Here is a 17,636-nt window from a genome sequence, read left to right as displayed (position 1 = left end):
CATAAGCTTTATGACCACAGACTCGGAAAGTCTTTCTCCCGTGGGACGACTGGGATCTTTTCCTAAATAAGGAGTGGCATTGCACATGTACTTTGTCTCCAAATCTGCCGCAATCCAAAAAGGCAGAACCGTAACAACAGACAACTTCTTCACGTCACTTTCGCTGGCTAATAGACTGCTGCACCGCAATACAACTCTGCTTGGCACCATGAATAAAGTGCGACGGGAACTTCCACCTGCAGCTAAAGTCAGTTCAGTACACGAACAATTCTCCACGCTGGTGTTTAGATCTCCCAGTGCCATGCTGACAGTGTATGTGCCCAAAAAGATGAAGTCTGTCTGCATTCTCAGCACAATGCACCATGATGTGGAGATTGGGCAAGATAAAAAAAAACAAAACAAACACGGTCACAGACTACAACCACATGAAGGTATGCTAATGAAAAAAATATTAGTGTGACGAAGTATTCTGGTGCTCTTCTGGTGATAAAATGATTCCTTCAAAATGTCACATATATTTGTCTTTCTTTTTTCCCCAGTGTGGCGTTGACATCATGGACCAGAAGGCGCGTGCTTGTTCAGTGCGAACAGGAACACGCAGGTGGCCGGTTGCTGTGTTGTACAACATCCTTGACCTAGCAGCGATGAACGCACACGTACTGTATAAGGCATGCACGGGGTCCGCTGAGGAAAGAAGAGTGTTCATGGCTCACCTTGCAGAGGAACTTCGTCGTCGCTTCTTACAGGAAAAGGCGATGGAAAAAGAAAAGATGATACAGCGTCAACAAACTTCCGTTCTAAGACCTCAGCTTCCCCCAGGGAAGAAAGTACAGTGTCAGGTGCTCATTCACTGTAATAGGAACCATAGCACAGAGAGGTGTGTACACTGCAACAAGTACACATGTTGTAAATGTAGGAATGGCAGACCTTGGGTGTGTGGGAACTGTTAATATTTGAATGTGATGATTTTATATAGCACGGATCGGAAATCAGCAGTTCTTAACATTGCACCACGCAAGCTGTCGTATCAACCACCAACTGTAACTTGCTTTCTTTATTCTTCGGTTATAGTCTTGAATAAAAGTGCACTTTTATTTATGTGAAACCAGCTGTGTCAGATGGGGTTGTATGGATTGATTCTGAATGTGACTGCGAGAATGAAAAGTGAATTAAAAAAAAAAAAAAAAAAAGCTAACCTTTACCAGTATCATAAGTTACACCGCCTGTTACAGACTGAAATCAAATTTATATTGTTATTCTAAAATTGTAAGAATAAGAGCAGTTAATTTCTCAAAGTGGAGCCGTGCGGAATCGAACTCGCCACCCTCTGATTCCCAGTCAGGCGCTGATACCATTACGCCACTGCGGCGGTTGTAGTAAGAGTGTCAATGTGGCATGCTAACGTGGCTTTTTTTTTTTTTTTTGAATGAAGGCGCACGTGTTCTTTTATTTGTACCTTTTGTGAAAGTGTTTCTTTGATATATGGACTTCAGGCTTCATACGTTATATAGTTTATGCCTACATTTTGTCATTTACTATTAGAATATGAAAAACGTTTCTGTTTTAAAAATGTGTTTGCACAGCCAACTATAGAAATGGAACACACATGAAATGCGTGTATTCCAAATAACGCTAGAATTATTTCCACTGTAAAACTCCACTTCAATCCCAGGTAATCAAATCAAGGCAAGGCTTGAGCTAGGAGAGAAGTTCATTCTAAGTCGGTGGGGGGATGGAATAGCTGGCTGCTAGTAGCTTTATCAGCACATTTAGATGACAAAGGACTCTGGCGGAGAGGTGCAAATGGATTTAAGACGCGATTTAAGGTGGGACGGATTTACGAGTTTTTTCGTAGGCTCTGGTAATTCTAGTGTTAAGGGACAGTAAGTAGTAGTGCAGGGTAATTTACAAACCGAGTCCTGCTTCGATGGCACCGATTACACACATTCGCAAAGATTTTCACTCTCCCAGGAGCCGACGGGGCACTTGAAGTGTCACAAACAGTGCGAGAAGAGAGGATGCTGCCCAAAATTGCAAAGCTCTCTACCCCGCGGAGCAGCCCGACATTCCACGCCTCCCAGCGTCCACTTTGTTCTCACGTACATTGTTTACAGCTCGCCGCAGTTAAAAAGTAGTAAGACGCAAAGCTGTTTTCCTCATCTCTTCTACTATCAAGTACTGACAACTAAAAAAAAAAGTTACAATGTGGCAGTTTCCGCGACAGTCACATGGACGAATAAATAAAACTTCTCTGCCAGAACGCGCCTGGTGGCGGACGGCTCAGCACTGTAGTCCATAGAGGAGGGCTTGGAGAGGACGACGCGGGGTGCACTTCTATGGGATAGATCGGCGTGTTTGTGTTTACTTCTTTTCATTATCAGTAAAATAACTCTCTCACAAATAATAACAATTTGTAAAGACAATATAAAAATGGCGTCCACAAACGAAGTGATTAGTTCCTGTATTATAATATGTTCTGTGTTCATATGTAATTTCCATATCGCCTGGTCATAAGTAATTTCCGTTTCAAACGCGAAAAGAATTTTATCTCTATATATAATCTTCATTTGGATCTTGATCTTTGTTTGTCCACGAATGAATTAGAAGAAGAAGCACTATATGGCAATAGAGAGACAGCTAAAACATAGGCATTGCATTAAGAATCTCCTCCAGGCTTATAGTACTGAAGACTGTAGTACTCCAGTCACACCTCAAAACACAAACATTCAAACTAAACAAATTGTTGTGCTTTAAATTAACTAATCTTTATTTGCATCTTGATCTTTGTTTGTCCGCGAATTCATGTTCAACCGACACGGTATCCTTTAATAAGGGCGTGCACAAAAAGGCGAGCTTCAAAAGGGCGACCTCAATTGGGCACATCGAATAAAGGCAAACGCAACAAAATTATTACAGAAAATTTATTAGCCAAAGGCAATGATTGAACGTATAAAAAGGCGAAAGCAAGAATATCAAAACATCCAATTAATTAATGCATGAACTTCTAAGCGAGACAAACATTTTCCAATCCTATATTCAGTGCATTTCCAGATGTGTTTCCCATTGATAGTTTTCTCCTTTCTGAATGTGTAGCCTTCGACTACGAGTAGATCTGCACCTTTGTTGCTCTTCACATATTCCAGAGCCATTTGAACTATATTATCTACGAACGCCTTTATTCGCCGCGCTCAATTGAGGTTGCCCTTTTGAAGCTCGCCTTTTTGTGCGCGCCCTTATTGAATAGAACATATAAGTCGGACACACTTCTGTGATTTTCCATCAGTCGGCGTTTGGAGTTCAAGAAAGAAGCATTGGTTCTTCCTTACTCTTTGGATTGCCACAAAGCAACCTGCAAGATTGGACAACGTGTGGTGGAACTACTGTCGACACCAGCATCTGTGTTCAAATCTACCGTCGACACCAGCATCTTCGTTCAAATCTACCGTCGACACCTTCATCTTCGTTCAGATCTACCGTCGACACCTTCATCTTCGTTCAGATCTACCGTCGACACCTTCATCTTCGTTCAGATCTATTGTCAACACCTTCATCTTCGTTCAGATCTTCCGTCGATACCAGCATCTGTGTTCAAATCACTGGCGACACCAATTCTAAAACCAACTGCACTTTTCAGTGCAAACAACCGAACTGCCCTTCTCAGGGCAACAAAGAATTTAAAGTCCACCTTGAGTGGCAAACAAAGACTACCTTGAGTAGCAATCGTACCTCGAGTACAAAAAATTAAAATGAAAAGAAACGAACTTGATTAGGAGGGAGAAGAAAGGTTGAGAAGAGATTGTGAGAGGAAACGACAGCATTGTGAAAACGAGACGGATTGTGAACGAAGAGAAGCAGAAATGCTCCTCCACCACCACATAATTACTATTCGGACAGTGATTCCGAGTAGGCTGTTCCTATCGGATCAATGTCCAAGGGTTTTGTTTTGTAATTTTGTTTCCCTTGTAAAAAATCATAATGCTGTGCGACGAAGGGCCCGGGCCCAGTTCACGACTGGCAGCCGCATTTAAACAGGGAGCCCTTCACAGACAACTTTAACATGCACAACGTAGTTGGGCGCACATGGCTAGTACAGTATATATATATATATATATATATATATATATATATATATATATATATATATATATATATATATATATATATATATATATATATATATATATATATATATATATATATATAGTTCATAAGGCTGTAGCGTGAACTCTTGCAATGTTAGTTTTCTCTGTTGTTCAAGGTTTTTCACAGGGTTCGTAAGGCTGTAGCATGAACTCTTGCAATGTTAAGTTTTCTTGGTTGTTTATGGTTAGTTTTTGTATAAATTAAGGATTTTTCAAATTTTCATTTTTTTCCCCTGTGCTTAAAACCCATTAAAAAAAAGTGTTTAAAGCGAGCGGTTCGTAAGGCTACTGTAGCGTGAGCTTGCAATGTTAGTTTTCTCTGTTCAAGGTTTTCTCAGTGTTATCCAATGTTTTAACATTTAGTTTATTATTACACTGTGCTTTATATAGTATAATTAAATATTTTTGTGCTTAAAAATCTTTTAAAAAAATATTTTTATATACAGTTCGTACGGTATGGAACGGTTGAATTGTATTTACATACAATCCTATGGGGGAAATTAGTTCGGGTCACGACCAAATCGGGTTGCGACCAGAGTTTTGGAACAAATTACAGTCGTGACCCGAGGTTCCACTGTACCTGGATTTAATTCCAAACATTATCACAGTGTGAAATTTGCACCTTATTTGTATGGACTTTTACTATGAACTTTTACTTTCTTCTCAAATTCCAAAGACACATGTTTCAAGTAAACTAGCATCGCTACACTGACCTGGTATGAATGTGTAAATGTATACAGGGTGGTCCAGATCTAATTATGCAACTGTTTGACTGACAACCATCTCCCGTATTTTGGAATGCAGGGCAGGTGCTGCCACCTATCGGCAACAAAACGAATTTTAAGTGAAATCTCTATGTGCAAGGCAGGTGCTGTGAATTCTCTATGTAATAAACTTAAGTTATAGCGTAATGAAAATTGCATAATTAGATCTGGACCACCCTATACATGACTGTGCCCTGTAAACACTGACAATCTATATGGGGTTTATTTGTGATTTTTGTTCAATGATTTCATGATGGGCCCCAAACTCATATACCCCACAATAGAAAACAGGCTAAGAAACTGAATATATTCTACTGCTCCATTTTAAACAAAATATTTTAAGACAGAAACGGTAACATCAAGGCACAAAGTTGATGAGCTTAAAAACCCAATTCTACCAAATTAATTCATATATATGCACAATATTATGTTTTGTTATAGTGTTAATGATATAAGCATCCATGCTGCTGTGTAGTGTTAACTGCTTTGTAAAGCTATTTGACACAGAGGTAACTAAAAAAGGCTCTACATAAAAACCAGTTTGTGGCCTAAAGGCTAAGGTGCAGGATTTAAAATAGCTGGTTTCTGGTCCTGTTCCTACCACTTACTCACTATATGGCCCTTAGTAATTTAATTACCTTGCCACTGCTCCAAAAGTGAAACATGCATATGTAAATAATTAAAACTATTATTATGTACTTTTAAAGGTTCTTGGGAGAGTGTTCACTACAGAAAAGGCCATATATAAAACAAAGTATGTTTGTTTGTCATTACAGTTGAATTATATAAAAAAAATTATTATTATTAAAAGTTAAATTAGCAAAAGCAAAATCATTAGGTGTGGTGCAATTTTATCTCAAACCTGGTTTGGCCATTTATAATTCACAAAACTGACTAAGGCTCAGCTTACAGATTCAACATTGTGGATTTTTATGCTTCTTTTATAATCATTACAACGTTTGCTGCCAAATGAATTAAGGAGGGAAGAATTCTTTAAATAATTGCTGGGCACAAGCAGTTAAGTTAAATTTCCGCTCAAGTCCCTGATTACAGCAATGTTTATTTGTGCTTAACACCCACTTTCCAAAATAACACAGAAATGCATTCCATTCAATTAGTGGTGCAGGACACAGCCATTACTCAGTCCATACAGGAAGGGCGCTACTGCAGCTCTCTTTTCCTACACAATACTGTTTGTTATTTTAAACCATAGAGAATCTGTTACGTTAATAAGATGCTGTATGTATGAGTACATAAGATACTTGAAGCCAAAAAAAAAAATCAGCTGTTTTTTTTCCCCAAAATATCTTACTCAAAACTACAGCGTGTCTTAATATATCAAGAATAAAGAGGTACTGATCATCTTATTTATCACCTACATAACCAGATCTTGTAAAATTCTGAAATATAAGGTATGTAGTAGTAGTAGCGAAATACAACATACAGCACATCATTTTTGTAAATATACTACATGCTGAACAGAAGACCAATTTGGAATAATCCTCGAATAAAGAAAACCTCCAATAGTTTAACGCTAAATACTGAAATTGTTTGGTCTGGGCATACAAACTGAATTCAAATGTTTAAATCCCTTATAGGCATAACCAAAATGAATTCAAACAATAATGAAAACTAAAGAAAGTGACAGTTGTAATATTTTGCAAATTAACTACTCACTCATATTGTAAACATGGATACATTTGCTAATTTAGAAAAAAAAAAAAGAACATTAAAAGGTGGTCTCTCATAAAGCCTCTACACTGCATTTTGTAATATAAATAGAGGTAACAAAATTCCACTTCTTCCCAAATAGAACAGTGTACTCTCTAGCAGGTATATCTAGAACACTGCAAGACCTTCATGGATAGGCCCACCTTTTCTGAGGCAACTTACACTTACTGTACCATTTCAATGAGGAAACCAACATTTACATCTAGATGCAAGGTGATCTTTCAGCTTTTTGTAAAATCCTCCTTTGCCCCTCTCTTACTCTAAATAGGGGGTAAGGCATACATGGAACCTGTTACATTGTCCTTCTAACATCCAAGTATATTGTAAACATGGATACATTTGCTAATTTAGAAAAAAAAAAATGGATACAGAAGTAAAACAAGAATGTGGGTCTGGCAATGAGATGTCAAGGAGAAATAACATTAGGGATAAGAGCTCTCAGTGGTAGTAATAAAGTATACACCAGTGTTGGTAAAAAGCTAAAAGTGGGAAGAATTAAAACATAATTGTGCACAGTCCCCTGGAATGTTGTTAAATACAGGTGCTGGCATGCACAAGAAGAAGCTGCATCCTAGGTGCAAACAAGTAATGCTTCTCCAGGAGATTAAAGCGTAGCAGACATCAAGAATGCCTAGCACTCTGGTTAATAGATGGATATGTAGGATAGGTAAAGGCCTGAGTGAATTCTCCCAAATTGCAAGGTGGCAACAGAGAGTGCCCACATGGTAGTGGTAAACACCTGTGTTCTATTATGATGAATGGGGAAAGTCAGGGACTTCAGGGGATTACCTGGCCTTATAGGTGTGTATTGAGGATCAGGGATGTGCAGAGACCATGGTTTGTCAACTGAGCCTCTTGGAGTAACGCTCTAGGGACAAATGTGACTCTGAAAGTGGTTCTAGGGATTGGCCTAGAAGTAGAACTAAGGTGAGGTGTGAAGCCACCTTAACACCATTGAGTTTGGATTTTGGAGTTGATCTATGGTAAATGCTCAACAGAGACGAAGAAATTCAAGGTCAGAGCAGGTGGAGAGAGAGTGAAACAGATGGGTGCAATACTTTAAGTTGGGGAAACAACCCACTGGATAGAAAGAAATACAAAATGTTAGTAAATCCCAGCTAACCAGGGAGGTTTTGTTTACTGTTTAATAATGTGATACCTTGTTTACAATGTAAACAGGAAGGTGAAGTGGTCTTGCCTTATTTCCTCCTCCAATAACCACTAGTTCTTACTTGCTGTCTTTCTCATTTAACCTAGAACTCTCATTCAATGACCTAGCATCTCCAAATCCGTCCCCCAGACTCTGGAAGAACTCCCACCCTACCAGGGTTACTTCTGGACAAGCCCCTGAAAGACCACCATGCTAAAGGACTGCTTTCACTTAGTTATAGGACCTTAAAGCTAGAATTCTTGATTTGCCAGCACTCTAGAACATTAAAGGTGGTCTCTCATAAAGCCTCTACACTGCATTTTGTAATATAAACAGAGGTAACAAAATTCCACTTCTTCCCAAATAGAACAGTGTACTTTCTAGCAGGTATATCTAGAACACTGCAAGACCTTCATGGATAGGCCCACCCTTTCTGAGGCAACTTACACTTACTGTACCATTTCAATGAGGAAACCAACATTTACATCTAGATGCAAGGTGATCTTTCAGCTTTTTGCAAAATCCTCCTTTGCCCCTCTCTTACTCTAAATAGGGGGTAAGGCATACATGGAACCTATTACATTGTCCTTCTAACATTTACTATCTCCCCTACTCTTGTGCCTCTCCTTACTTACATTTTTAGAGTACCATGGTTGCCTTAGCACACCAACAAATTAAAGAACATCTTGTTTTTCCTGGTGTATTACTCTCTATTCTGTAATTTCACTCAGGATTATACTGTGCCAACAGGGTGGTGACATTGTCCTGGGTATTTCTCACCAACCAGACATCCCCACAATATTTTAAACCTATTATGACTATCAGTGTTTTGCTACTGTAATTTGCACAACTTTTCAATTGTAAACATAATTTGCTGCAATCTCCTTATTTTTATGACATTTTAATTATCATAGGGAGGAGTAGCGGATCTCAGGCTAGGGATCTGTGCAGGCAATCGGAAGGTTGCTGGTTCGAATCCCATAAATGCCAGAAGTGACTCTACTCTGTTGGGCCCTTGAGCAAGGCCCATAACCTGAAATTGCTTTGTCCTGTTATGTGATGTTAACCTGCATCCAGCCCTGCAAGCAGCTACTCCAACTTACAGGGAAAACTCGGGGGTTGGTGGCAGCATTGGCACTCCAGCCACCGTAAAAAACCTGACACTGTTCAATTTCATTCAAACAGGTGGGGTGTTAAGGTGTCACACATTGCACGGCTGCACTCGGTGCCCAATCTGGGTGGTTCGTCATGTGGTGGGTACAGCAATGTGCTGTAATCAGCGCATGCTCCCAACCTCTTCAATTATCATAAAGTCTACACACTGTAATTTTTTATCTAAAGTGTTTCTTACTACAATTACATTATAGGGGGGTCAAAATGCTGCAATAAGAATTTCTACAACATCAACCCCTCAGAACCCATGCCAAAAGAACATATAATATAATGACCCTGTTTCTTTTCTAAGTATCATAATTGGATAATGAAACAGCACATTTACTTGGATCTTGAAAGCTACTTTCACAGCAACAGCCATGGATATCCAATTTGTAATTGGTAAAACTGAATCTGCATTTTACCTGTGAACTTGTTCCAGCATTCTGAGCCTGCACTCAGTAAAGAGCACTATACAAAAAATAAGGTGAATTGAATTGAATTGAATATTCCCATTCAAAATATTTTAGTGGCTCAGCTTTGAATCATATACTATACTGCCACCTAAAACTATGTTTCAAGACTTGGCTGTAGTATGCTAATAATAAAACATTTGTAATAGGATAACTGCACAACAACAAGGGGAGGGTGGAGGGGATATTATCAGCAATACTAGTAAAACAACCATATTGTCTCTTACCGGCAGACCACCATTCTGAGAACTCTGTAGGAACCTTTGATGAGGATGAGAGCTTCTTGTCTTGAACCATAAAGCAAAGAACCATTTATGTTCACAAGTTCATCCCCAACAAGCAGCTTCTTGGACAAAGCAGCCTTTCCCCCATCTTCAATCTGAAATTAAAATATATAAATATATATTAAAAATATTACAAAGCTTCACTTACGGTTAAAGTATAGACAACATATATATAAAACTAACTTGCACCTGTAGATATTTGCTTCTGAGCACATGTAGATTAAACGATTTACTGACAGTCACACAGTGAAGCAGAGCCATGAATTTAACTGGTAACCTTATGGTTTGAAGTTTAGTGCCATACTCAGTACACCATGCAACACTGTGAAGCAAAATCATTAAGGAAGCCATGCAAACAATGTTAACAGAAAGGCCTCTAGATTTCATAATTACAGACCAGCAGACCAAGAAAGTACAAGAGACCAAAATGAACATATGCCTGAGAGAGAAGTTGACTGAAGCAACAGATGATGTTCTATCAAAACATTTAGGAAGGGATGGTGGTATGTGACCGGCAAAATATGGGACAATATGTTGACATAGACTAATGATGATGTCAAGGAACTAAGGAAAATTTCAAAGGAGTATCTAGTAGATAAACACAGAATGACTTTGCTAATGAAATTTTTGGTACCATACTGACAGAGCTTCTGAACTAACAGAATGGGGGTGTGATTGTCCATTTTGAAAGAGGATGTGTTGTAAATTTAGGGGAACTACACGGGTACAACTCTTTGTAGTTATGTAAAAAGACAGTACTAAGGTGTCCACCAATAACGTTAACATTATTCGAAGTTATTGTCTGTCTGTATACCTGCATTGTTATCACTCTTTAATTTAATATTTTCTTTATCAGTATGCTGCTGCTGGAATATGTGAATTTCCCCTAGGGATTAATAAAGTATCTATCTAAGGTGCTCAAAAGGAGACTCAAAATTTAAGTTGAATTTGGGATATAGGGGACAATGCAGGTTGATTCTTGACTCATAAAAAGAGAAGAGAGTCTTGTTTTTCTAGCAGAGATAGATTTACGGTTGGCAAGAGTTTAACAAACCTGTATTGAGGATTTCTTTTAAATAATTGTTTTGAAGTCACTATGCAAATTGTTTGGTTGTAATACATATATTTATTCAGTGGACGCACTGGAGAAAGAACCCAACATTCAATTGAAGTCTCTGTAGCTAACTAATACATATTCCTTTAGGCATTATGATTCCAAGATTTTAAAAAAAATGAAGTAGATCATCCTATAGACTGTGAAAGAGCTGAAATGATGAGAAAAACTTTTAACATATCTGTGCTATGCTTTGGAAGAGTCTGAAAGAGATGCTTTATACTGTGTGTATACATTATATATATCAGATCAGCTCACAGATTCGCACAGAGACACAGGAGGTTGTAGAAAAAAAAGGAACTTTATTCAAAGCACTGCAAACAAACATTTGTCTCTTTTCAAAAGTTTAAACGTGCTCCATGACAAGTCAGAGATGACAGTTCTGCCAGGAGCAGAGAATGTCAGAGAAAGAGAGAGAGAGAGAGAGAGAGAGAGAGAGAAACAAAACAACCAATTCCAAAGCTGAGAGGCGCTGCACAATACTGCACAATACTTTTAAATAATGTCAATGATGCCCTGCGGGAATTCGGAGCACCTCCATGTTGCAGGGAGGACTCCACCTAGCGGCGTGGGGGTATTGGCCGGGACACACTGCCGGCAATCTCTCACTATATATTATATATACTATATATATTACAGTAATCCCTCCTCGATCGCGGGGGTTGCGTTACAGAACCCCCCGTGAAAGGTGAAAATCCGCAAAGTAGAAACCATATATTTATATGGTTATTTTTATATTGTCATGCTTGGGTCACAGATTTGCACAGAAACACAGGAGGTTGTAGAGAGACAGGAACGTTATTCAAACACTGCAAACAAACATTTGTCTCTTTTTCAAAAGTTTAAACTGTGCTCCTTGACAAGACAGAGATGACAGTTCCGTCTCACAATTAAAAGAATGCAAACATATCTTCCTCTTCAAAGGAGTGTGCATCAGGAGCAGAGAATGTCAGAGAGAGAAAGAAAGAGAAACAAGCCAACAATCAAAAATCAATAGGGCTGTTTGGTTTTAAGTATGCGAAGCACCGCCGGACAAAGCAGCTGCAAAGAAAGGAGCAATGTGAAGGTAGTCTTTCAGCATTTTTTTTTTAGAGGAGCATCCGTATCCTCTAGGCCAGTGTGCGAACAGCCCCTCTGCTCACACCCCCTCCGTCAGGAGCAGAGAATGTCAGAGAGAGTGAGAGAGACAGAGAAAAACAAACAATCAAAAATCAATACGTGCCGTTCGAGCTTTTAAGTATGCGAAGCACCGTGATGCGGGAAGCATGTCTTTTGACAAAGCAGCTGCACGGAAGGGTGCAATGTGAAGATAAGCTATCAGCACTTTTAGAAGAGCATCCGTATCGTCTAGGGGTGTGAACAGCCGCCCTGCTCACACCCCCTTCGTCAGGAGAAGAGAATGTCAGAGCAAGAGAGAGAGAAAAGCAAACAATCAAAAATCAATACATGCGGTTTGATCTTTTGAGTATGCGAAGCACCGTGCGGGAAGCATATCGCTTGACAAAGCAGCCACATGTAAGCCCAGCAAGAAAGGGAGCAATGTGAAGGTAATCTTTCAGAGTTTTTTGAGGACCGGCCGTATCCTCTAGGGGTGCGAACAGCCCCCGTGCTCACAATATATTTGAGGAGTTTTATTTAATACGAGGAAGCATGTACCAGAAATTAAAAAGACCCATTGTCCGCAGAAATCCGCGAACCAGCAAAAAATCCACGATATATATTTAAATATGCTTACATATAAAGTCCGCGATAGAGTGAAGCCACGAAAGTCAAAGCGCGATATAGCGAGGGATTACTATATATTTATTATACAGTACTGTGCAAAAGTTTTAGGCAGGTGTGAAAAAATGCTGTAAACAAAGAATGCTTTCAGAAATATAAATAAAGATTGTTTCTTGTTATCAATTTACAAAATGCAAAGTGAGTGAACAAAAGAAAAATCTAAATCAAATCAATATTTGGTGTTACTACTTTTTGCCTTTAAACCAGCATCAATTCTTATAGGTACACTTGCACAAAGTCAGGGATTTTGTAGGATTATAGTCAGGTGTATGATCAACCAATTATACCAGACAGGTGCTAATGATCATCAATGTCACACGTAGGTTGAAACATAGTCATTAACTGAAACAGAAACAGCTGTGTAGGAGGCTTAAAACTGGATGAGGAACAGCCAAACTCTGCTACCAAGGTGAGGTTGTGGATGACAGTTTCATGTCATGGCAAGATTGAGCACAGCAACAAGACACAAGGTAGTTATACTGCATCAGCAAGGTCTCTCCTTCAAAGCAGACTGGGGTTTCAAGATGTGTTGTTCAAGCTCTTTTGAAGAAGCACAAAGAAACGGGCAACGTTGAGGATCGTAGACGCAGTGGTCGGCCAAGGAAACTTAGTGCAGCAGATGAAAGACACATCAAGCTTATTACCCTTCAAAATCGGAAGATGTCCAGCAGTGCCATCAGCTCAGAACTGGCAGAAACCAGTGGGACCCAGGTACACCCATCTACTGTCCGGAGAACTCTGGCCAGAAGTGGTCTTCATGGAAGAGTTGCAGCCAAAAAGCCATACCTCCGACGTGGAAACAAGGCCAAGCGACTCAAGTATGCACGAAAACATAAGGAACTGGGGTGCAGAAAAATGGCAGCAAGTGCTCTGGACTGATGAGTCAAAATTTGAAATATTTGGCTGTAGCCGAAGGCAGTTTGTTCATCGAAGGGCTGGAGAGCGGTACAATACTGAGTGTCTGCAGGCAACAGTGAAGCATGGTGGAGGTTCCTTGAACATTTGGGGCTGCATTTCTGCAAATGGAGTTGGTGATTTGGTCAGCATTAATGGTGTTCTCAAGGCTGAGAAATACAGGCAGATACTTATCCATCATGCAATACCATCAGGGAGGCGTATGATTGGCCCCAAATTTATTCTGCAGCAGGACAACGACCCCAAACATACAGCCAAAGTCATTAAGAACTATCTTCAGCGTAAAGAAGAACAAGAAGTCCTGGAAGTGATGGTATAGCCCCCACAGAGCCCTGATCTCAACATCATCGAGTGTGTCTGGGATTACATGAAGAGACAGAAGGATGTGAGGAAGCCTACATCCACAGAAGATCTGTGGTTAGTTCTCCAAGATGTTTGGAACAACCTACCAGCCTTGTTCCTTCAAAAACTGTGTGCAAGTGTACCTACAAGAAGTGATGCTGTTATGAAGGCAAAGGGTGGTCACACCAAATATTGATTTGATTTCTCTTCTGTTCATTCACTGCATTTTGCTCATTGATGAAAATAAATGATTAACACTTCCATTTTTGAAAGCATTCTTTGTTTACAGCATTTTTTCCACACCTGCCTAAAACTTTTGCACAATAGTGTATGTGTAATGGTGGTCCACTTTTTCTTTTTTTCATGTTTTAGTTATCAGCAGTTCTGTTTCATTTTCAAATACTATCATTGTCCATACAATTATTTGAATATTAATGTTTATTTTTCATTTTGATTTTTGCTTTTTATATAATTTATCTCATCTTTGATATTTTTGTTATCCATCCATCCATTATCCAACCCGCTATATCCTAAGTAGAGCATCACGGGGTCTGCTGGAGCCAATCCCAGCCAACACAGGGCGCAAGGCAGGAAACAATCCCAGGCAGGGCATCAGCCCACCACAGGGCGCACACACACACCCACACACCAAGCACACACTAGGGACAATTTAGGATCGCCAATGCACCTAACCTGCATGTCTTTGGACTGTGGGAGGAAACCGGAGCACCCAGAGGAAACCCACGCAGACACGGAGAGAACATGCAAACTCCAAGCAGGGAGGACCCGGGAAGTGAACCTGGGTCTCCTAACTGCGAGGCATATTTTTGTTATTCAATACCTAAATGATTTTATTTGTATGCTACATGCAGTTATATATTTACTTTTTTTGTATTTTTATATTATTCTTGGATATGTTTAATACAGACTTTAACAATTGCAGAGCTATTTACTATTTGGTTTGCATATTCTCCCCATGCCTGGATGGGTTTCTTCCAACATGCTAAAGATGTACAGGTTTGGTTAATTGACAATTCTAAATTTGTATTATTGCAGATGTGGTGCCCTATCCAGAGTTGTTTCCTGTCTTTTGCAAAGGGCTGCCATTATAGGATCTTGACCCCTGGAATGCCAAAATTTTTGCACAGTACTATATTATATTAGACACACAGCATATGAGTATACATATGTATAAAATGTATACAAGAACAATCGTATGTATACATATATGTACACACACTATCGGTCAACAGTTTTAGAACACCTCGGCTTTTTTTTTTTTATTTTTATGGAAATGTGCACAGTTTAATGTCTTAATGTTTCATGAAATCAAGGCATAGAAGAAATAAACCATGGCAAATAAAAAATAAGTCAAGGAATCATTAAGTGCACAAACTTTTATTCAATTTTTTGATTCAAAGTAGCCAACTTTTGCGGGTAATACAACCAAAATGGGGTAACTCTTTTGAATCAGAATGCCAGTCACTATGTGCAAGTCACCAACTCTGCCTCCAGCTAAAGAACCCCAGACCATCACACTTCCTCCACCATGCTGGATAGCTGGTGTCATTGAGGAACCATCCTTTCACCAACTTGACGGCGTACAAAACCCTGCATGATGAACCAAAGGTTTCGAATTTTGATTCATTGGTCTGTAAGACTTTCTTCCAGTCTGTAGTAGTCCACAGCCCGTATTTCAAGGCCCTATTTTGTCCTTTAAGGAATGGCTTTCTTACTGCCACTCACCCTGTCAAACCCACAGAACAAAGTCTCCTCTTCACAGTAGAAACTGAGACTTGCTTTTTTCGAACACTGTTAAGCTGTGCTTAAAGCTGTTGTGCTGTGAGGTGCCAATCACGCAACCTAGTGACCCTGAGGAACTTGTCTTCTGATTGGATTGTGACTTTGGGTCTGCCAGATCTCTTCCACTTTCCAAATGCCTTTAGATTGAGTAGGACACTGTACTCACTGACACTTTTATTTAGAGAAATTGCAAAAAAAATCAAAGGCCTGCACTTCTTAGGGGAATAATGTTCTGTCTCATGTCGTTTGTTAATCGCTACTGTCCAAGTAGTACTTCAGAGGGTGTGTCTGTTCCAACTCTGTTTTAAGACAGAGGGAGAGGGGTGTGTGTTAGTAATCAACATAAGTTGGGACACCTGTGCAAATTGTTTGCTTCAACTTGCAAGGCTTAATTTACTTTAATTGCTGCAGAACTCCTGTAGGTTGTAACATATTAGTTGTTCCATGAAGAAGGCCCATTTGTAACATTCTGAAATTTCCTTTATTTCAGTATTTGTTAACCTAAACTTTAAATTTAAACCTCTGGCAGTTTACTGATTACCTTTTCACCATTTTAGGTCATTCATTGCATTTCAATTGATTAAATTTGAAGAAAAACTGAAGTGTTCTAAAAGTTTTGACCGGTAGTGTGTAATATATACAGTATACCAGTGCCACGTATTGACATAGAAAATGAATGGATAGCTGGATATCTGGAGACATGAGCATTGCAGTAAGAGAATGAATTTGAAGCCTCTGTTCCTTTAGGACACTGTATTAAAAAAGTGATTAATCTCACCATCTTGACTTGACAATGCAAGTTAAATGATTATAACTTGCTTCTGATCGATTACATCATCGTACTTTCAAAGCATACACAAATCTATTCCTTAGCTAACTCTACAATAAGATCAAAGTGGCCATAGTGTTATGGGTAGAGTGAGAATGTAGCCTAAAATTGACAGGAGAAAAATAACTGGGAGATGAAGGTACAGAGGAGTTAGAAAACACTTAGTTGGCCCAGACATAGGTCAACGCCTGCAAAGACAAAAAATTGATTCTCAAAAAGATTAATCTTTCTTTAATCAGAGGAGCAAAGCCTAAACCAAACTCAAAAGTACAAGCAAGATTTGAAAGGTGAATATTTGTGATACTTAATATAGATATATTTTCTAACATACACCAAGATTCCTTTTTACAAACCACCATGTCTGGTGGCACAATTTCATAGTAAGCCCTGGTGATGTCATGCATAACGGCATATGGACCATGTGACCTTAAAATATCCAGTAATCGAAATAAAATGATGGCATCCATAAGATTTAAAATGGAAGCCAAACACGATCTTAAGAATATAAATAGGACAAAAAATAAAATTTAAATATACAGTGATCCCTCGCTATATCGCGCTTCGCCTTTCGTGGCTTCACTCTATCGCGGATTTTATATGTAAGCATATTTAAATATATATCGCGGATTTTTTGCTGGTTCGCGGATTTCTGAGGACAATGGGTCTTTTAATTTCTGGTACATGCTTCCTCAGTTGGTTTGCCCAGTTGATTTCATACAAGGGACGCTATTGGCAGATGGCAGAGAAGCTACCCAACTTACTTTTCTCTCTCTCTCTTGCGCTGACTTTCTCTGATCCTGACGTAGGGAGTGTGAGCAGGGAGGCTGTTCGCACACCTAGACGATACGGACAATTGTCTAAAAATGCTGAAAGATTATCTTTACGTTGCTACCTTCTGTGCAGCTGCTTCATGAAGCGACATGCTGCACGGTGCTTCGCATACTTAAAAGCTCGAAGGGCACGTATTGATTTCTGACTGTTTGTTTTTCTCTGTCTCTCTCTCCCTGCTCCTGATGGAGGGGGTGTGAGCTGCCGCCTTCAACAGCTTTGTACCGGCGGTGCTTCGCATACTTAAAAGCCAAACAGCCCTATTGATTTGTTTCTGACTCTTTCTGACAGTCTGTGCTCCTGACGCGCACTCCTTTGAAGAGGAAG

General features: G+C 39.4%; 1 protein-coding gene across 1 annotated transcript in view; it reads right to left on the bottom strand.

Annotated features, from left to right (window-relative positions):
- The window catches only part of shroom4 (shroom family member 4), a 143,012-nt gene that overhangs the window by 74,099 nt on the left and 51,277 nt on the right, over positions 1–17,636 (bottom strand). Inside the window, 1 exon segment of the mRNA XM_028815522.2 lies at positions 9,640–9,791. Coding sequence (XP_028671355.2) covers positions 9,640–9,791 — 152 coding nt within the window.

Source organism: Erpetoichthys calabaricus, chromosome 12, assembly GCF_900747795.2.
Source record: "Erpetoichthys calabaricus chromosome 12, fErpCal1.3, whole genome shotgun sequence".
In the NCBI taxonomy this organism is placed as follows: Eukaryota; Metazoa; Chordata; class Cladistia; order Polypteriformes; family Polypteridae; genus Erpetoichthys; species Erpetoichthys calabaricus.
Note: the sequence above shows the minus strand (reverse complement) of the source record. Positions and strands in the feature narration are given on the sequence as shown.